This window comes from Syngnathus typhle, linkage group LG5, assembly GCF_033458585.1.
Source record: "Syngnathus typhle isolate RoL2023-S1 ecotype Sweden linkage group LG5, RoL_Styp_1.0, whole genome shotgun sequence".
Classification (NCBI taxonomy): Eukaryota; Metazoa; Chordata; class Actinopteri; order Syngnathiformes; family Syngnathidae; genus Syngnathus; species Syngnathus typhle.
The window spans coordinates 17,146,076-17,166,768 of record NC_083742.1 but is presented as its reverse complement, the minus strand read 5'-3'; the positions used below and the strand labels follow the sequence as shown (position 1 = coordinate 17,166,768).

General features: G+C 50.2%; 1 protein-coding gene across 1 annotated transcript in view; it reads right to left on the bottom strand.

Annotated features, from left to right (window-relative positions):
• fras1 (Fraser extracellular matrix complex subunit 1) overlaps positions 1-20,693 on the bottom strand; it is a 61,927-nt gene that overhangs the window by 5,763 nt on the left and 35,471 nt on the right. Inside the window, exons 18-58 of the mRNA XM_061279011.1 lie at positions 19,751-19,891; positions 19,535-19,681; positions 18,092-18,253; positions 17,732-17,878; positions 16,883-17,029; positions 16,666-16,806; positions 16,448-16,588; positions 16,247-16,384; positions 14,438-14,729; positions 14,060-14,144; positions 12,397-12,720; positions 11,544-11,703; positions 11,147-11,325; positions 10,499-10,615; positions 10,271-10,385; positions 10,054-10,191; positions 9,156-9,188; positions 8,478-8,609; positions 8,256-8,372; positions 7,789-8,042; positions 7,565-7,716; positions 7,117-7,279; positions 6,851-6,983; positions 6,491-6,663; positions 6,092-6,245; positions 5,247-5,513; positions 4,968-5,156; positions 4,777-4,896; positions 4,527-4,706; positions 4,295-4,419; positions 3,981-4,121; positions 3,493-3,723; positions 3,300-3,413; positions 2,838-2,988; positions 2,535-2,694; positions 2,193-2,361; positions 1,557-1,803; positions 1,061-1,405; positions 624-784; positions 404-551; positions 43-248 (exon numbers count right to left, since the gene is read on the bottom strand). Coding sequence (XP_061134995.1) covers positions 43-248; positions 404-551; positions 624-784; positions 1,061-1,405; positions 1,557-1,803; positions 2,193-2,361; positions 2,535-2,694; positions 2,838-2,988; positions 3,300-3,413; positions 3,493-3,723; positions 3,981-4,121; positions 4,295-4,419; positions 4,527-4,706; positions 4,777-4,896; positions 4,968-5,156; positions 5,247-5,513; positions 6,092-6,245; positions 6,491-6,663; positions 6,851-6,983; positions 7,117-7,279; positions 7,565-7,716; positions 7,789-8,042; positions 8,256-8,372; positions 8,478-8,609; positions 9,156-9,188; positions 10,054-10,191; positions 10,271-10,385; positions 10,499-10,615; positions 11,147-11,325; positions 11,544-11,703; positions 12,397-12,720; positions 14,060-14,144; positions 14,438-14,729; positions 16,247-16,384; positions 16,448-16,588; positions 16,666-16,806; positions 16,883-17,029; positions 17,732-17,878; positions 18,092-18,253; positions 19,535-19,681; positions 19,751-19,891 — 6,839 coding nt within the window. The remainder of the gene's footprint in view (positions 1-42; positions 249-403; positions 552-623; positions 785-1,060; positions 1,406-1,556; positions 1,804-2,192; positions 2,362-2,534; positions 2,695-2,837; positions 2,989-3,299; positions 3,414-3,492; positions 3,724-3,980; positions 4,122-4,294; positions 4,420-4,526; positions 4,707-4,776; positions 4,897-4,967; positions 5,157-5,246; positions 5,514-6,091; positions 6,246-6,490; positions 6,664-6,850; positions 6,984-7,116; positions 7,280-7,564; positions 7,717-7,788; positions 8,043-8,255; positions 8,373-8,477; positions 8,610-9,155; positions 9,189-10,053; positions 10,192-10,270; positions 10,386-10,498; positions 10,616-11,146; positions 11,326-11,543; positions 11,704-12,396; positions 12,721-14,059; positions 14,145-14,437; positions 14,730-16,246; positions 16,385-16,447; positions 16,589-16,665; positions 16,807-16,882; positions 17,030-17,731; positions 17,879-18,091; positions 18,254-19,534; positions 19,682-19,750; positions 19,892-20,693) is intronic.

Below are 20,693 nucleotides of genomic sequence, written 5' to 3'. Positions count from 1 at the left end.
CTGTGCGAAGGCAAGGATTTGTTTGGATGACTTGTTTGGTACCTTCTCGCCCCGCAGGAAAGTGACGCGCGACTCGTCCACGTTGGGGCGCTCGCCAAAGTCGTCCATGACGGCAGCCGACATGGTGCGCGTGAAGCAGCGCGCCGACGACGTGAAGGACAGGTCGCCCGTGCGTGTCACGGGCAGGTGCAGGTCGCCGTCGCGCTCCTTCACCGTGTAGGCGCTCTTCTCGAACTGCATGCTGGGAACTGACACACGGCCACAATAATGTAGTGCCGGCCCACAAAATGCCGCACACTTTCACGGGAATACTTTCCAAAGTGAAATAACTCATAAAATAATATGAATCCTAAAATTAAAACCCCAAATGAATCTGGCCAAAATAGAAGGATGGTAGACGCACTGTCCTGGAAAGTGTCGGCGATGACCACGCTGGCCTCGTAGGGCTCCTGGAGGACGGCCCCTTGCGGAGAACTCAGGAAGATCACAAACGACTCGGAGCCCTCGATGGACGGATTCTGGACGTCGTCCAGGATGGTCAGACTGCACGTCTGCCGGGAGAAAAAGGCAAACCCGCTAAGGCTCAGGGAGACGTCGGGCCGAGCGCCGCCGCCGCTTCTGACCTCCTGGGTTCTCCCTGGCTTGAACTCCACCTTCTTGGAGCTGGGGATGTAGTCCACGCCCGGGCTGGCCGACGGGGGGTCGGAGGGCCGCGTGGCGCACCACACGGACGTCGCAGAGGACAAGTCACTCCCCTGGCGCAGCACCGGGATTTCAATGGTGCCTGTTAGTGAACAAGGAGGCAAAACCTGAGGGAGGATGATGGTGACCAAATTTGCTTATGTTATTATTATTCGGGCTTTAGAATGATCATTTTGGTCAGCGAGCCCCAAAATTGTGTTGTTTGGGAAGACAAGAAAAACCTTTTTTATTCATTGGACCCAATTTTGGGCCCAAATGTTTTAAAAGTGTACTGTGTCAAAAAAATAGCCAAACTCAAAAAGGCACCGGAGCAACCTTTTGGGGTGATTCATTCCAGCCAAACAAACGGACGATGTACCAGCATCTTCGGCGAAAGTGAAGGTGTCGTTGCCGAGGGTGACGGCAGAGGCGTCATTGGGCCCGTCGATGACCACCTGGGCCGCGGCCACGCGTCCTATGCGGGCGTTGTCCGAGGGCTGGGACAGCACCAGCTGCAGCTCCTCGGACAGCTCGTACTCGCTGTCGTCCACCAGCGTGACATCGCACGTGGACGCCGTCACGCCGGGCCCCAGCACGACGCGGCTCTCGGGCCCCGCGCCACGACTCTTGTAGTCGGAACCCGACTCCAGGGCGTGAGGGCTGCTGCCCCGGGCCGACTTGGACACCGTGCGGCACAACGCCGACACCGTGCTGGATGTGTCGCCTGTGCGGAGGACAAGCCGCAAACCAAAGTGTATTTACAGGACAACATTGTTCAAATCAAATATTTGTTTGTGTTGGATTGGTTAGAATTTCTAACTTAGAAACAAATGCAACTGGATCAGAATAAAAAAATAAATAAATTGGGAGAGTACCTTTTCTCTCGACGGGCACGCGCGCGACACCGGCGCTCTCGTTGACGTGAAAGGTCTTGCGTTGGAACTCCAGCGTGGGCTCGTCCTCGGTGTCGTTGATGTTGACGAGGGCGCGGGTGTTGGCGCCCAGCAAGGCGTAGACGGGCATGCTGAGCTCCACATGGAAGCTCTCCACGCCCTCAAACACGGTGTCGTCGGTCAGCGTCACCGTGCAGACCTTTGTGTCTTCGCGCTCGTCAAACTGCACCTGAAAATGCAAATTCACAAACCCAAATCCATCAATAGCAAAGAAAATAAAAATTCAACTCAAATGAGCATGCAATAAGAAAAATAAGTCAAAGTAGGAACAAAAAAAGTTAGCAGAAGCAACAAAGCATACATCGGAATAGAAAATTAAAATGAGCGCAAACTACAATAAAAGTAAGACAAAGCGGTCAATAAAATACTAATATCTTTTAAATTCATAATGAATGTGGAAGTAGAAATTGGCAAAAAAATTGTTTGCAAAAATAGAATAAAGGAAAAAAAAAAAAAAGAATGGAGAGGCCAAAGCAAAGTATAAATAAACAAACAAAAAAAGAGAAGCCCATACGACTACAAGGGAAGCAAAAAGTTGGGAGTTGAACTGGTGTCGACCTGGCCGGCGAACTCCACGTAATCGTGTTGGCCGGGGCGCTGCCCCGCTCCGCCGTCAGAGGTGGCGCTGCCCCGCTCGCTGCGACACAGCACGATGGCGTACTGGTTGAGATTGCCCGTCCTCTTCACCGTCACGGCTACCGCGCCCGCCGTCTCCGATACGTTGTAACTTGAAATTGAAGTCAATTTCTTTTTTAATCTTCACATGACAGTGACAGAATGATTCCATTTGATTCGAAACAAATGTGCTTTTCTATTTGGCGAATGCCAGACTTGTTTTTTGTTTCCTCCATTTCCCACACACTACTAAAAAGTAGGTTGTTCAAAGAAAGCAGCACAAACCTTTTGTGCTGGAAGCTGATAAGCGACCACTGGATATGGAAAAGGTTGCCGCTGACCACGTTGGGCTTGCTGTCCCTCACCAGGAAGTGGAAGTTGTCCATGGTTTCCTGCGCGCTCTCCTCGCGCAGCACGTAGCGGATCAGGCCCAAGTTGATGTCGGCTGAAGCGGGCAACGGCTTTCGGTTCATTTTCACGTAGCGAGCCTTTCTGCTTTTCTAACGCGCTCTCGGCAAGACCTCCAGTGAGAGCCATGCCTTCATTTCGTTTGCATTGGGGTAAGCAAAGACGGAGATCGGTCGCCACCTTGCGTGAAGGAGCTGACGCGGGCGCCAGGCGCCGCTATGCTCTCCAACAGGCCGTGCTTGGGCTCGACGGTGACCTCGTACACCAGCTGCTCGTCCTCCGTGTCCGGATCCACCGTCAGCAGCTCCTTCTTGCTGATCACATTGGTCGCCTACATTACGAGAGTAATTTGGAGAATGACAAAACGGATTTTCCAAAAATGCCCGTTGTAGGGAAAGCTTTGTACCAACAGGGGGTGCTGTATTACAGTCCTTGTCCTCTGACTGAGCCTAATTGCATAGAAGAAGTCAATTGTTGACAAGTTTCAAATTAGCAGCCAGGATTTCAATCTTTGTTTGGAAGTCATGCTTAGTTTTTTTCCAATCAAAGTTTGGGCTCTCAAAAGAAGAGCGTTAAAAGAGTTTAGAGACAAGGAGTCATGGCAGGGTTTGGTCCGAGCGAGCGAGCGGGCGGGCGACCGACCTTATTGTCCACGTACTCCAGCCACTGCAGTCCCAGGTTGGTGACGATGCGCGGCGTGCCGTCATCCACGGGAAGAATTTCAATCTTGAACTTCTGCGGCGCTGCCGTCAAAGTCTAAAAACAGGATGGCATTGGTAAAGTTCAGATCTGTGCATAGATTTAAAGAACGTCAAAGGTGCAACCGCAGACTGGCCTCCTTGCCGGCGTGGTCGCGCAGCACAAAGTGCGGGTTGGTGCCGTCGGCCAGCGTGAAGGTGAAGCTGTCCTGCAGCGAGTTGGAGCCGTCGTGGTTGTAGCTGACGCGGTTCTGGTAGACGTCGTCCATGGTGAAGGTGGCGGTGGGCCGGAAGTGCTGCCCGTTGCCCGTACGCTCCACGGCGCCGTGGCGCGGCGGCTGCACCACCGTGAACACGATGGACTCGGCCTGGGCGTGACAGGAGAGAGACCCTTTTACCGCCGCGAGATGCAAATGGGACACATCCGAGCTTCTTGAGCACCGTCCTCATTGGTAAAAGCAGTGATGGGAAAACAAAGCTTCAAACTTGCTTCATGAACCAGTTGTGTCTTTGCAGAGGAGGTCGAGAAACTTGCCTCTTCAATTTAAACCGGCAACAAAACCGACAATAAACGGTTCACAAAGCATATTTGAAAGTCGCTTGGTAAAAGCTACGCGTGACCGACCTCCGTGTCGGCATCGGTGGCCGCCAGCTCAAACTCGGTGATGGTTTTCCTCACGCCCTCCTGAACGCGCATTCCGGCAACGTGGAGCAGGGGTAGCGAGTCGTCCACGGGTCGGATGGTGATGTAGAACGTCTGCGCCACCTACGGACCGCCCAAGAAAGGATGACGTAAACATTTCAGATGGCCCCAAAAAAATAATAATTTAATACAGATTTGTTCTTACATTTGTAATCAACTACTGCCTTTTAATATGACACACCTTATAAAATTTCTTTTTCTGTGAATGGACAAAACAAAAGAAAGCTGGCGGTCACCTCGTTGGTGCCGTCAGACACGCTGAAGGAGAATTGGTCGGCGTGCTTTTCCTCTTGGCTGGTGTGAACGTACTGGACGTTGCGAGACGCCAGGTCGGCTTGCGTGAAGCTGTCGATCCGCACGCCTGCAAGTTGGAGAATTTGGCTTGCTTACTTTGGGATCAATTTGCTTTTCTCGCTGCACACAAATGAGCTTCCAGGGTCCCAGTGAGCTGACGATTTGGGAGCCTACCCGGGTTGGCTACGTGCTCCAAGTGTCCCAGGCCGCTCTGCTTGGTGACGCGGTAGAGCAGCTCGCCGGGTTGGCTGTCTTGGTCGCTGGCCGACAGCTGCAGCGTGGTCAGCTTCTTGGCGGTGTTCTCGTCCAGGACCAGGCCTTTGTTGACCACCACCGACGGAGGCAGGCGGTCTTCTGCGGGCGCAGACGGGATTTCACGCTTGGGCCGTTTTCAAAAACAGAAATGGCAAGCGGAGCTACCGACCGAGCACGCTGACAAAGAAGGACTGCTCGATGAGTTTGTTGCCTTCGGGGTCCACCAGGTTGAACTTGAACGACAGGCCGCCGCCCTTCTCGCCTTTCTCGTGGCTGTAGCGCACCAGACCTGCGAGCGAGCCCAAAGCAGGCAAAGCGCTGGAACCCGATGCAAAAGGCTGGCTGAAGCTTCCAACCCACCTCTGTTGACGTCTTCCTGCGTGAAACTGCGCACGGGACCCCTGGCGGAAACTTCCTGGAGGCCGCCGCCGCCGCTCAGCTGGACTCGGCCACTGGGAGGATCTTTGGTCAGGACGTAGCGCAGCTTCAGGCTGTCCGAGTCCACGTCGGTGGCCTTCAGGTTCTGCTCGGTGATCTTGGCCCATGAACCTGCGGGAAAGGCAACGTGCACTTTGCAACTAGTTCTGCAGTTCAGTTGAATGCAAACTGGGTCATTTTTTTTTTTTGCTTCTGGCTCACCGGCGGGCAGCTGTAGGCCTCTGTTGACGGTCATGAGGGGGCCCTCGCTGCGGGTGACGTCCATGGTGAAGCGCAGGCGTCCGCTGGCGTGACCGCCCAAGCCGGCCGTGACGCTGAAGGCCAACTCGTCGGCGCCCCCGCTGACTGTCTCGGGCGTGTAGACCAGCAGGCGGTCCAGGACGTCCTGGTAGGTGAAGGTGGATCCCTCCGTCAGCACGCGGCCGTTCTCCAGCGGCTGCGAGTGGAACTGACGCCGGCGGAATTTACCTGAGGAGGGAAAAGAAGGAAAAGCTCGGATTGAGCCGATACTGTTTGACAATTGATGCCGACGGCTGCACTCTACTCTTGTCGTTATTCCAGGCGAGCACTTTGTTCCCACTGTCTGTGTGTGTTTTCAGAAATGTCTTTTTTGTGGGTCTTGTCATGAGAGAGACACCCACCAAATTTCACAATATTAAGTACAACTTGTTTCGACAAAAACGATCTCGGAGGAGTTCTTCCTTGAAGGACTACAGTAACTCACCCTCAAATGGCTTCCTGAAATCTAAATGGCAGACTTGTGTGTCAATTTGGGGACGATTTCTTGAGCTGTTTTTGTCTTAAATGTTATAAGTGAAAAAGCCGAGGGGGTGGGGGGGCCAGCATTTCCTAAAACTCTGTATGAGGAATTTGCCTCCACAACTGCTGGAAAATGAGGGGAAAATGTCCGTTACCGCGCAAAATGGCAGACATCCTATGTCTTTTTTTTGCTTACCAAGTTACGGGTCGCTCGGCGTAAAGCACTTTTGGAAAAACCTCGAGATTTGACAAAAGCACACTTGCTGCATATGTGTTGCGGCGCTGACCGTAGGACGGCTTCCTCACGACGGTGAACAGAATCTCGTTCTCGGGCGTGTCTCGGTCCAGGACGCTGAGGGACGCGTTGGTGACCACCACTCCGGAATTCTCCTCCACGTGGATGCTGCTGACCGATACCAGAAGCTCACTCTGCCGCTTGCCCTGGCGAGAGAGGATGGCATTAATTATTTCGGACGGCTCGGCCTTAGCTGGAAGGTCACGCTTGACAACATGAATGAAAGCAGGCGCCTCCCCCAACATCTGTCAGCGCTGGAATCAATGAGTGGCTACCGTCCACCTTCAGAGTGGCTTTACTCATTCACTGCCTGGGACGCAGCAATGGTTGCCAAATGAAGCTTTGTAAGGCGCTGCGATGACGAGCAGGTCCTGTAGAGGGCGCCATTCACCTGGATGTCGATGTGGACGTCAAAGGCCTCCGTCTGGCTGTTGCCGTCGCTGACGTAGAAGCTGAAGGTGTCGTGTCGCGCCGGCTGGCCCGCGCGCTGCACGTAGAAGATCCGGTCCAGCGTCAAGTCCTCCACCGAGAACGGCGTGTCGGGTGTGACGGCTCGCGATCCGCCTGTTCGGAAAAAAGTCGCACACGAAGAAAACATTGGGAAGAAAAAAAAGTTGATTCTCAAACCAATTAGTTTAGAGATTCTAACGATGACGGCGCGCTGTTAGCAAGTCCATCGTGATTGGAACACAATTTGAGCAAATGGTTCCTACATTCGGAATTGCGGCGAATCACGTGATCACGTCCTTACCCGGTTTGGTGTTTTCGATGAAGCCGTACTTGGGGGGGCTGAGTAGCCAAACCAGAAGGTTCTTCCCCGGCGTGTCCAGGTCGGAGACGATGATGTGATTGGTTGACAGCTGCGCACGACCGCCCTCCTGGACCTACGCCACCAACGAGCATTCAAATAGTTCCAACCAAATCATTCAGTCTCCTGCATAAAAGCTGTGAAACAGCCAAAATGGCTGTCGGATGATGATGATGGTGGTGGAAGGCAGGTTGAAAGGTGCGCATAACCTGGATTCCGCCGCGCACGGTGACGGCAGGCGGCCGCCCGGCACCAGAAGTGATGGTGATGGTGCACATCTGGTTGTCAAGACGATTGTTGTCACCGTCGTAGACGACAAAGTGGAAGACGTCCGTGACGGGCTGGTGGCCCGTCTCCAACGAAGTGACGTATCTGCCAAGATGCCAGAAGGAACCTCATTGACATTCTTAGCGCAGGTCTCCAAGATTCAACGGCCCCATTCAGGAAACTGCGCCACGATTCGATTTTAGACGGGAAGCACGTGGACGTGCCGAAAGAAAAAAGTAAGAAAACTTTTGGCGCCGATGGATCCGTTCACTGGCTCCACTGATTCACAACCACGCGAGCCTCTAATCCTCGCAAAGCAAGAAGAGCATTCGAACCCTCCCGGGCGGGGCCAAAATGATCGTTTTCTACAAATAACTTCTGTCTGGCCACCTGATGGTTCCGCGGTTGATGTCGTCCATAGTGAAAGTGGAGTATTCCTTCAGTTCCTGTGGCTCTCGCTGGTCCCGAGTCCTGCTCAGGATGCCGTACATCGGCACCGACACCAGTTGGATGCGGATCTGCTCGTCCCGCGAGGCGTCGTCCTGCCACGTGCCGAGGGAAAGGCGCAAATCGTAAAAGAGACGATTCTTCTCCATTACCCTCGGATGCCTTACCGTGTAAGCCAGATTCCAACGTCTGATGACGGTGCTACTCATCTCGGCCACCTCCAGGGAAAGCGCGGCGCCGGGGTCCGGCCGGGGCCCGCGTCCACTGGCCCCGCCCCCGAGCACCGCCACTCGCACGGCGACGGTCGCCATGGAGATGCCGTCGCTGACCGAGACGGTGAAGGCGTCGTCGTCGCGGGAGAGGCCGGCGTGGCGGTACAGCAGCGCGTCGCGGGTCACGTCGGCAAAGGTGAAGGTGTCGCCTGGCCCAAGGGACGCAGGGGGTGAGCACTTCCTCTTTGGACTCAAATACGTCTTCATCCTACTTTTGTCTAAATGAAGCTCCGCTGCAACTCACTTTTACGTAGTTCCCTGACACCAACATGGCGGCAAAGCACTACCTTTGTCCAAATGAAGCTCCTCGACCGTTTTGTGACCAGAGTGTGATTCGTTTTTGAGTAGAGGCAAGATCTCACCGTTAGCCATCCTGACGTGGCTTCGCAGCAACTCCCCGTGGACCGGAGCCTCCACCAGCTCCAACTCCAGCTCCTCGGGGGACGTGTCGGCGTCGGTCACCGCCAGCTGCTGGCCGCCTAACAGGACGAGTCAACGGAAAACCCGTCTCTCGTTTTCAATGACGTGTTCATTCCACTTCTACGATGACCAGTTGAAGTGTTGTCGTGTGTGATGTTCCTTACCCACGGCCGCCTGCCCGCCCATGCCGACTTCCAGGACGGGATCCAAAACCTGGAACATTGGTGGCTGCTGATGGTTGGACGGCAGCAGGATGGCAAAGTCTAACTCTGGAGTCGTGTGCTCGCCATCGGACACTTGACACACACAGAAAAAAATTAACCTTCATGAAAGGCAAACACGTTTGTTTTGTCTTTTCTGGAGTGTTGTCAAACTTTGCAGATTTTCCCCGCTCACTTGCGATGACAAAACCCCCCGAAATTTCTTCCTCATGTCCCATCTAGCTCTAATCACAATCAGACAAGATCTCACTTTTTGAAGGGATCCCGGGAACATCTCAAATGACCTAAAGATGGGAGCTAGTCCCAAGAAGCAATGCAAGGTTTGGTTTGAAGCGCCCATCTTTAGGTCATTTGAGCCGTTTCTCGGATCCCTTCAAAAGTTGCTATATCAAGATTAGACGGCTGATTAAAAAAAATCTTTCTATGCTGCAGAAAAGAAGCCTTGAGGTGAAGGCGAGATACATAAGAGATGAAAAGAGGTGAACTTGACAACCAGCGTGAGGGACGAGGCGAGCCGGAAGATGAGCAGTGAACATTCACGTCACTCAAAAGAAGAAAGCGACAGGATGTTTGAAGCAGGTGGCGCTCTGTTTGATTGAAGTCGTCAAGCTATTTATTTACCTGTGAAGAAGACGCTCAATGACTCGGGAAGACCTGAAAAAAATATTTTAAAAAATATCACACAACAGTTTAAGTGGACAAAAAATTGGCATAAAATATGACTACCGTATTTTCCGCCCTATAAGGCGCACCTAAAAACCTAAAATTTTCTCAAAAACCAACAGTGCGCCTTATAGTCCGGTGCGCCTTATATATGGACCAAATTCCTAAATTTAAACTGGCCCAAAGCATTGTGTCATGAAATCAATCATAAGTGGCCCGCTGAAGACTATGAATCATGACTCAAAAAGACTATGGATCATTATTTTATGATTATAAAGTAATTTGTTCCGTCTGAAGTTGAAATAAAAAAGATAAAATGGAGAATGATTTGATTTGGATTAAAAATCTGACATGATGCATTAATGGTGCGCCTTATAGTCCGGTGCGCCTTATATAAGGATAAAGTTTTAAAATGGGCCATTCATTGAAGGTGCGCCTTATAGTCCGGTGCGCCTTATAGGCCGGAAAATACGGTACTTGGTTCTTCAGACGGTCTTTTCGAAAGGTATGCCCTTTTAAAACGTTTCTCATTGAGACACGATTAACATTTGACTTACAACAGCTGGTTAGCCTAGCATGAGCATTTGAGACACAGTCATGTCACAGCACTAGGCAGATCAAAGGCTCATAAAAAGCTGATTAAACCTTTGGCGGCCAATATCCCACAAAATAATTGCGGGCATCGACAGGAATATTAACGAGGGTATTTAAAATGGCCTTTGATCCAATACATGAGCTGCATGGAAAAAATATCGGCATCGCCAACGTTCCTTTTTTTCTTGCAGTCTCAACTCGAGTGCTCTCAAAATGCTGTGTCTGTCTGTCATCACTTGAGCAAAATAAAGAAGGCGGCTACCCGTGAAGGAGTACTGGTAGAGCTCTTGCAGGTGCGAAGGGGCCCGAGGGGGCCTGTAGACGATCTTGCCCTTGTCCACGTCGGCCTGCGTGAAATGGCTGACCGCCGCGTATGGCCTGTCGCCGTGCTCGATGGCACCTGGTGACCGGGGGAGAGGCACATTTCATGCCACTGTGGCAAAGGAGGGCGCGGGCGGGCGAGCCTGCGTGCCCACGACCTTGTCCGGCCGGCAGCGGTTTGGTGATGTTGTAGATGAGACCATCACTGGGGGTCTCGGAGTCCACGAAGGAAAGAGCTGTGGGCGTTATCGCTGTCGTGCGATCCTCCAGAGCCTGTTTTCACAAAAAAGGGCCACTTTCTCTGAAATCGTTTTTCCCGCTCGAGCCACGCTAGACAGAAATGTCAGTTGGTGGGCCGTCCTTTGACGCGTCTCCTTTGGCCTCACCGTGACTTGGAGCTGACAATCCGGGTGGAGCTGAGGAAATCCGGGCATTTGCGGGAAAACTCCGATGGTGAAGGTCTGCGGTTCGCTTTGCCTGACAGCGGCTGCCTCTGTAGACACCTGAGCAGATAAAACACAGGGTACAACTCAACAACTCAAAACCATCCTTTTGTGCCTATTTCAAGTCACAGCGACTGGCTGCCATTTTTATTAAAAAAAAAAAAGCCAAAACGGGGCTTCCAATCATCTGCCTTAAAGAGATTCCTGAAAATGACCCAAAAAAAATAGTCAATTCATTCATCGCCTTCCCTTCCTTCCAGGAATTTGACGGCATCCAATTAAAGAGGCGCTTGGGAATTGTCGTTTGAGAGTCATTCAAATCGAAAAAATATTGGCATGGGGCCGGGGCGCTTTTGGCTGCTATGAGGTGTTGCCAATGAAAAGATTGGCAGGAACACGCTGAGCGCCCCTTTTCAAGGACCAAGGGAGAGTCCAAAAAATGTGTACAATCGCGATGTATGGTGGGTGGAAATCACAATGAAACAAACATAACAAAAATGATAATATGATGACAAATGGGCTGTATTCTTTTTGTCCATTGAATAAAACTAAAATAAATTACAAGCGGCTCCGACATTTTCACCGACCAACCTGGAAGCGGAAGGAGTCAGCCGGGGTCCCGGTGCCAAAGTGTCGGTACCACACGGTGCCGTCGTCCACGTCCTGCTGCGTGAAGGAGGAGGTGGCGGTGAAGCCTGGCTCGCCCCTCGCCGTCAGGGTCCCGCCTCCTGGCGGAGCGTCGGCAGACATGGACACCAGCACCACTTCACCTGGATGGATGGATGGATAGAGCCCAGCCATTGCCGAAAAACTTCCAATCTAGACGGCCTACTCACATCATGTTTGACAATCCCTTTACGTTGCGGGTCAAACTGACCCGCAACGTCAACGGATTATCAACGACTACCGTAAAATCGAAATGATAATTTTCTCTTTTAACAATACTTTTTCAAGTCATTTACGCATCATCTCGGCACGTTTGTTTTACCGTATTGGGGCCGCTGGTCGGAGTCCAGGATGGTGTAAAGGATGCGGTCGGCATCGACGTCCTTGTAGCGCGTCTGCAGTTGCTTTCTGCCGAGTCTCACCATGCCGCCCCCTTTCACCCACGTTCCCGGAACGAAGTGCAGCTCAAAGGAGTTGTCGGCCTTCAACAAGCGCACGGCAAAGTTTTCAAAACACACAATACTTTCTAGTTTTTTTTCCCCCTAACTCTCTACATGGGCCAGATGGTTGAGGGTAAATCAAGTCAAAGTCGAACCTTCTGGTAGGGTGCTCGTGAATGTAGCCTAGCATATGGCGCGCGCTGACATGTTGTCACATGGAATGTTCACGAAGCCACCGAGCGGCTTTAAACCAAGGCTGCGTTTTCAAAACAGCGCCTGGGTTTCAAGTATAGGTGAAGGTTGACAAATAGGGCTCAAAGACGAGTCACAGGATGTCAAGAACAACAAGAAGCAGCAGCAGCAGCCTTTACATTCGTTTGAAAAACGGCATTAAGGTTTCAAGACAAGGTCAGTGTTTTAGTTTAGGCTGGGTTAAGGCCTAAGGTGAGGCTTTCAAAGTCTTCAAAGGCTGAGCTTTCAGGTCTTAGGTTTCAAAACAACAATTGGGGTTTCAACAGAGCGGTAAGGTTTCCAAGCCTGGGTTCGAGTTTCAAAATAGGGTTGAGCTTTCAAAGTAGGATTTCAAGCTTGGCTTTGCCTGCCAAATTAGTGTTTGAGACGTGATTAAGGTTTCAGTTGAGATTTTTCAAGCCGGGGTCAACTTTTCAAGCTTGGCTTGCAATTAGGCTTTTAAGTGAGGGTAGGGTTTCAAGGCAGGTCTTTGTATTTTCCCACCTTGTGACCAATGTGCACTTGAAGCAGGACATTCTGGTAGCTGTGTCCGTCGTTGACCTGCAGCACCAGGTGGTCCCGCGTCTCCGGCGATCCGTCGTGCACGTACTGCACGCGCTCACCGGCGAGCTCCTCCAGCTTGAAGCGGCTCAGCGATCGCTCACCGTGCACGCGCGTGAGCCGGCCGTGGCGAGGAGCCTCCAGAAGCAGCAGCAGGACGTCCGCCGGGTTGTCAGGATCTTCCACCAGAAGAGTGGACTTGGTGATGGTCGACGCCTCGCCGGGACCTCTGACCCGCAGGGGCGCTAACACCAGCACCCTCGGAGGCTGCAAGACACAAACGGGAGGTCGGGCCCAGATTATTAAATTTATTATTAAACTCGCAAAAAAAAAAGTCAGATTATTTCGAGGCTGTTAGCAGTCACATTTTGGTGACAGAGACACTCCACACTTTGCTTTCTTTCCGTTTCTATGAGAGTTTTTTTTTTTTTTTGTCTCCATTTGCATTGGCATCATTGTAGGTGTCAGCAAGCAATTACTGACGCTTTATTCTTGCTTGTTTCTTCCCTGCAGATTTGCAAGTGCTTTCCCCTGCCATTCCCAAGTCCTTAAATCCTGGCTGAATTCCAGCGGGTGGCGATGATGACAGCTTGAGCAAAAGGTTCACGCAGAGAAGAACAAGCTGGCGCCGCAGAGGACCATGATCACACACGCAAGCAGTCACGCACGCGCAAAACAAAACAACCCTTGTCTGACTGAGCCACTAAACAAAGCTGGAACACAGTGACGGTCCGGTGACAAATGTCTTCACTTTGGAGCAATTATCTCCAGCAGACAGACAACTGAGCCCCCCCAGGCGAGCACCCAAATCCCGCCTTGTCTTCCTACTGCAGCAAAACAAAAGAGTGTGCGCAAAGACACACCGAGTCACAAAAAGGCAAACAAGTAAATCTCCTCCCGAGGCAAACAAACACTCAATGCAGGAGGCTTGACCTTGTCTTGCAGAGCTGCAGGTAAGCGAGGAGAAGGGAGAGGAGGTGGAGGGAGGAGGAGGTGTCTGGGCTGTCATCGGCCCTCATGGGGGTGCAAAAATCCTTCCTGTGTATGCTGCCGGCTTCCCGGGATGTTTGTTTTTCTTGGCTTGCAAGCTGCGAGCTCTTTGAATGCGACCACCTATGTTCATATTTGAATCATTTCATATTGTGCGTATCTTGAGTCAAAAAAAAGTTCTGGCAGTGCGCTTGCTCAGCCTTGAAGGCAATTTCCAACAGAGCTGTTCAAAAGTTGCTGGTTGCCAGGCAAAATTGTGAAGTTCCTGGAACTTGAGGGTGTTGTGAGGTCATCTGATTCTGAGATGGCGCTAAAATGGCCGCCGGCAGAGTTGCCCATGGAGATTCATGGAAGTCTTTCTTCGCCTCGTAGGCGGCGGCGTTACGTAGGCACCGAGCGACTTTATTTTCATTTCTTATGAACGTGGAAATGTTGGCTACATTCCATGAAACGTTGACCCTCATCACACGGGCCGATTCGCATCCTCATACTGCATTTGCATGCGAAGACCTTTGCCTTCTGCTTTTTGTCCAAGTGATGAAAATATGTTTTGTTTTTCATTTTTCACAGCGGCGACTGGTTAAAGTTGTGTGTGTGTGTGTGTGTGTGTTCTCACCTGCATTGAAAGCGCTTGAACTTGAATCGTTTCTGCTTGAGACGTCAGCTGAGGGTCGGCTACTTGCAGAGTGAATTCGCCAATCCTGCAGAGGATGAAAGGAAAGGCAAGTCAGAAAATATGCCAAGCATTTTAACTTGTAACTTAAGGGGGAGGGGGTCTTTTAAAACATCTATCGGTGCTCTGAGAAGTGAAATGTGGAGGAATAGTTGGCAATATTCAAAGTCTGGAAATTGGCCATCTTTTTTTCTAATGAGAAAGGTGCAAAGTTTGATTCATTGCTTCTCAAAAATCGACCCAATTTTTTTTGAGGGGGTGAAAAAGAAAAGAGACAAATTACCCAGTTCTGGGAGGAGGCGGCCTACTGAGGTTTCTCACCTGGCTTTGTCCTTCTGGTGTTGGAAGTGAACCCGACCGGTTTCCAGCTGGGGCCACGTGAAGGCGTCTCGTTCGCTCAGCTCTCGTTGGCCCGGCTCCTGACGGTCCTCCGGCCCCGCCCGGAGGAGGAGCAGCCGGCCGTTGGCGGGTGGGCGGACCAACCGGACCACCAGAGCCTCCGGCGGGCTGTCGGCATCCTCTACTTGCACGAGAGTCGGGGACAGCGCGACGGAACCGCCGAGAGGAACCTGCAGGGAACCGTTGATGTGGAGCGTAGGCGGCCTGCTGTTGGCTAAAAGACATGAATGGCATATGAAACTCCAATTATTCAAATCTCTTTACACAACATTTGTAGTTTGTTTTTGAAGGTTTGTTAATTTGTTAACTGAAACAGGAACTTAGGTTCATACGAATGTAAAAAAAAAAAATGGAAGTCTTAAAGGTCCGTCGAGCGCCAGAGACTAACGCGCGATCATTTGCGCACTCGCTCAGCCAACCGATACATGAATCATCGGGTGGTGCGTGTAAAATTTATACCTTTTCTTATTTATTGTTGTGGTGGGTGGTGCCTAAATATTCCCGCGGTGAGCGTTTTACAAGCGGGCTGCCGCGCAATTTGTTTTTCCTGCTGGCAGTGACGCCGCTGTATTATCCCAGGCCATAAACACAAACGGCAGGCCCGAGCTAAGCTGTCCGTCAACCTTTGGATTTATTTTTTCACGTGACGCACGCGTTGAGGTCGTCCAGGCGATTTATGACAGCGTCTTGATTAAATTTGCAAACGCGGCGGCATCATGAGCGACGAATGATTTCCTAACGCAAATGTTCGGTAATGGCAAATCCAATAATAGCAAGCATGATGTCACGTTTTAGTTTCAAGACTGAGAGAAGCTAGGGGAGCTTCGTTCGCGCGATGATTTATGACATGTTACGCAATGTCGGGAGAACTATACAATCTTTCACTGTCTGATCAGGGAATGGTGAGAAATTGTCAGCCCGCGGCCTTTAAATATCACATCAGCTTCCAAAGCCAGGAGACTTTTCTTTCTTTCTTCAGAGGAGTGTTGATGGAAATATTCTCATTTGACATGACTGAAATGTAGCGCTAATGCTTTTTGTTTTTATTTCAAAGAGTGACTCCTCATAGAGAGATTTTGCAAATTGGCCCCCCAAGGCCTTTTTGCTTCATAATATGAAATTTGGTAGCCTTGTCTGGCGTGAGTCCAGACAGAAAATGTCTCATGAAAGTCCAAAAATACACAGGAACATTTACAAAAAGCGAGAGATTCCTCTGTTGAAACCAGTTTAAATTGGCCTCCGAAAAAATTGCTAGGCATTCATCACAAGTAGACCCACCGAAATGTCTCGAGAACCTGTTGAAAGGTTCAGGGAATCGGCCATTTTGGTGTAGCAGGGGCTGTTCCATGCGTCAAAGACAAACTCTTCACTTGTTTCACATGAAATCTGGTAGGAAAGTCTGTCAAGGGTAGACCCACCAAAAAAGTCTCAAAAAAACGGTCATTTTTAGGATTACTTTTTATGCATGGACTACCCAGAACGTTTTGGAAAATGTGGCCATTGACGCCAGTCAGGCTTTGCGACATAAAATCCGGTGGGCAAATTTATCAAAATGTAGCCCCACAAAAAAAAAAAAGAAGGCTCAAGAACCCAATGATGTACAAAACACAACGGAATCCATCCTCATGATATGGAGACAACATTTTAGAAGTGAATCCGGTCCATTTCGTAGGATCCTCCAATGACAAACTAATATCGGTATCAAAAAAAATAAAATAAATAAATCGTTACCGTGGCAGGTTCTATTCCGATGGGCGAAGTAACCATGTCCACAGTCAGGGGTGCAGTATCGCTCCATGAGATAACTCTGCTGTCCGCAAGCTCGGCAACGTCCCACTCCGTCGCACAGCACGCAGTCGGTGGAGCACGCTGAAAAAGCAAAACGTCAAACCTCGGAAGACGACGTCTCGTCCGTTACGCAAGCAGTCTTACGCTGGCAGGAGTGCGTGGCGGCGTCCAGGAAGTAGTTCCTGCCGCACCGGAGCACACATTGACCTCGCAGCGTGACGTGAGGCGGCCGGCATCGCAGGCACCGCCCGGGACCGCTGCACTCCTCGCAGTTGTCGTCGCAGCCTGCAACGGGAAACGGACGCAAATAAAAGACCTCCCGCGTGGAATTTTGGTCGACGGGATGCGGTTCGCACGCTTACCGAGGCATCCGTCCCCATCCCGGTAGAATCCCGGCGGGCAGCCGTGGGCGCAGACGCCGTCCCATAGCACGTCGCCGTCCATGCACTGCAGGCAGTCGGTGCGCAGCGGCCCGCGGCACGCGTTGCAGCTCCAGTCGCACTCTGCACAGTCCACTTCCGTTTATGTCTCATGGACAAAATGTTTTTGGAAAGGTTTGGCTGGTCCGCTCACAGATACCTGTGCAGGTGCGCGTGGTGCTATTGAGGTAGTACTGCTGGGCGCAGGTTTCGTAGCGGCACTCGCCGAACAGCAGCACCTTGGCCGGGTCGCGGCAGGAAGTGCAGGCGTCCGCCCCCTCGCAGGTCAGGCACTGCTGCTGGCACGCTGTCAACCACAGCAGCACGCTTACAATTTGGCACTCGGGAGTCACACAATTAAAAAAAATGGATAAAAGCCAAATTTAAAAAAAAAAGTATCAATCTTTTTTTGGAGGGAGCAATTTTACAAGATTAAAGTCTAATTTTCCAATGGAAAACAAAATCAACTCGTGAGAATAATATTTCTTTTAATAGCTGGAAAATGAAGAAAACTTTTTTTTTTCCACAAAATGTCAAAATAAACTAAATGTCACTAAAAAATGTCACTCGAGAATAAAGTTAAGTATTTGTATGAGAATATTGTGATTATCCTTTGGGAATAAAATGGTATATGTCATGTTATGAGGATTTTTTCTCAAGAAAAAAAAAGTTGTATATTTGTAGAAAAATCTGCTGTTTCATGAGAAATAGTCTTATTTTTTTCAGATTTTTGTTCCAAGACAGAAGTCAGTATTTTTTCCTCCCAACAAAGATGTATAATTGAGGATTTTTTTTTTCCAATAAACACTTATTCTTACACAAATAAAATCTCACTTTTTCCCAAGTCAAACACTTAAGGAGGACTTTCCAGAAATTCCTGCATGTGCACGCGCTCCTTTTTTTTTTTTTATAAACAGTATTACATGTGCAAATAATGTTTGGTGTTGGCGGAGGGACAAATTGTGGTCAACGTACAAAATTGCCGCTTGATTTGGTTGTTTGGACTGACCTTCGCAGACCCTGCGGTCGTTTGTGTAGTAACCCATCGGGCACCGGAGGGCGCACTCCCCGGAGGGCAGCAAAACGCTGGGGGCGTGACAGGAAGAGCAGGCAAGAGGCCCGGCCCCACTGCACGCCTCACATGACTGGTGACATCCTGGGGAATAAAATGGGATTCTTACACGACCAAGTCAAGCACTTATTTTTCGATATGTAGACATAATCGATGGAAATAAAATTGTATTTCTCCTACATATTTATCAAGAAAAAAGTAACATCTTCCGGAGAAAATTCAGATTAGTCCCAGAAAATAACCCGGGCAAGACCCGCTCCCGCGATATCCGATTTTTCAATTCCAGGCAATTCTTACGCAGGCAGGCTCTGTGCCAGCTGTAGTGGTCCCGCGGACAGCTGGGGACGCAGTGGTCGCCTAGCAACAAGGCGCCGTTGCCGGCTCCTTTGCACCACAGGCAAACACTGCCGACGCCCGTCTGAAGGTCGGCCGTGCACCGCTGGCAATCGGGGCTGCACTCTGGCAACAAATCACATCAGACCATCTTAAACAAATTAGAGAAGGACCATCAAGTTAACAGAACTAACCTTCGTTTCAAAACCTGATTTGGAACCTAATTAGGTTTTGAAAACCTCATTGGAAATGCTAAACCAAGTTTTAACCCCCCCACGCTGTCTTCAAAGCAGAATTTTGAACCCTAATTCATCTGAAATGTTATCTAAGGAACCCGTTCTGTTCAGTTGTGTTGCTAGTTAGCTAGCTAGTTACACAACTCAAGCTAGCTGGATATATAGACAGAAAGACAGACAAAGACAGACGGACAGAGTGGGTGTGTGTCTGTGTGTGTGCGTGTGCGTGTGTGTGTACGAGCCAGTGGCGTGTGAAGGTGGAGGCGTCGGTGAAATAATGACTGCTGTACTTTTATGAGCCCACAAGGCATCTTTTATTAAGCAACACTTTAGCTGAACTTGACCCCGTGCCCGATCTCCTGACGTGCGAGAGTGCGTTCGTAAATCTGCGCAGGCGCACCGCTTAACCGAGCGCGTCATCAGAAAGTGTAATTAAAAGTCTGCCTGCAGCCACTCGTGCGTCTTCTCACCCTCCTCCATCATTGTCCCAATGCTCCTCAGAATGTTTTCCATCCTAATCGTTAAAAAGTCATTTTTTTTCACCCAGCGAAGATGTCAACTACAACAGCGGCAGGAGGGAACGCTCATGGGACATTTTCATTTAACACAGGATTGTTTTCCGAGGTACTAAAAGTGCGCTTAATCTGTACTTAAGTAGGACTTCTCTCAAACACCCACCTAACGAACATAACATCTCACACTAGCCAGAAATATTCATCCCGAAAATCATTTGTAGGCATATATCCATGTAGGATTGATGAGCATATGACTTTCCATAAACATCAGGGGGGAAAAAAAACTAGGCTGAGCTTGAAATGCTTTCAAATGTTGTCAAACAAAACAATGTGCTGCCATCTAGGGATCAACTGTGGAATTACACATCTTGCACACCGGACTGCAAAAAACGTACTCTCACGACATTCTAAATGAGGCACGGTGTTTGTGTTTAAACTGTCGAATTTTGCTTGTGTCCTATTTTACATTGTCAGTCTTGGCAGAGGAGAAAGAATACATGACTGACAGTCTTGTTATCTCGTCTGTAGACACGTTCAACTATCCGTCGCTTGAAGGGTTGCCACACGGACGCTATTTAAGCACTCAATGGTCTTTTCCATTCTGCGGTAGTATTAGCAAAAGCTGACTCAGCGCTAAAGCGTGACAACGAGCTCACCGAGGCAGCGGGCCGTGGAGGCGTGGACGAAGCGTCCCTCTGGGCAGCTGGTCCGGCAGTGTCCGGCTTGCAGGTCGGCCAGCGGGGGGCAGGAGGTGCAGTCGGCCTGGGAGGCGCCCGAACACGTTTGGCAAGATGGATGGCAGCCTGAAAGCAGCAAAGGCAATTTAGAACCAACAACAACCACACGTCATCCGGTCTTGCAAACCCAATGACCTTGACACTGGCCGTCCTGTAGGAAGAAGCCGTGCGGGCAGGCGTGCACGCATTGTCCCTCGTGCAGACTGGCCGGCATAGGACACGACGTGCAGTTGTCCGCTGACGGTCCTGAGCAGTGCCGGCAGGACGCGTGACATTCTGGAAGAAAGAACAAGGAGAGATCGATTTTAGTCGTTGTGTAAACGATGCACGTGCACGCGTTTGCGGAAGCCGAGCATAAGCTTTCGATTCCTCGGTGGGATGAGGAAAGTTGGAGCGCGTATTGATTAATTGCCGCATCCTCCGGCTTGACGCAGTACATTATCAAGCGCACCCTCTTGCACACAATCCGTTTCATTACTCACTTTTCTGCTGATTCGGAACAAATTTTGCCAGTCGATGAGGCTGGTTTTGCGGCAACGATCGTAATGATGCATTGAGTTTGGGATCGAGGCGGGCGGGCCTGATTTGGATTTGTAAGGCGACACAGCAGAGTCTACGTTTGCATACACGGGGGTAAGTTGATCGGCAGCATCAAAGACAAGTAAGTCTTCAAAAAACGTGAAGGTTTTAGAATCCGCAATTTTGTCTTCTGGCAACATTTTGTAAACATCAAAGACAAGGTAATCAAAGACAAGTTTGTCTTTCATGAAATGTATGTCTTGTAAATATCAAACAATTTAGAATTCTGCGACACCAACATATGCAGACGTTGATCTTCAAAGACCTCAGTGTTTGGTAAACATCAAAGACGCTTGAGTCTTCAATAAACCAAAGGCGCCGCCTGCCTTTTGCAAGCGTCGACAAAATTGAGTCTTCAATGAAACCAGTAATGTTGTTGTTTTAACATCAGGAAACGTTGAAAGAATTTCGATGAAACGAAACTGCATATTTTTGTAAACGTCAAAGACACTTGAGTCTTCAATAAACCAAAGGCGCCTGCCTTTTGCAAGCGTCGACA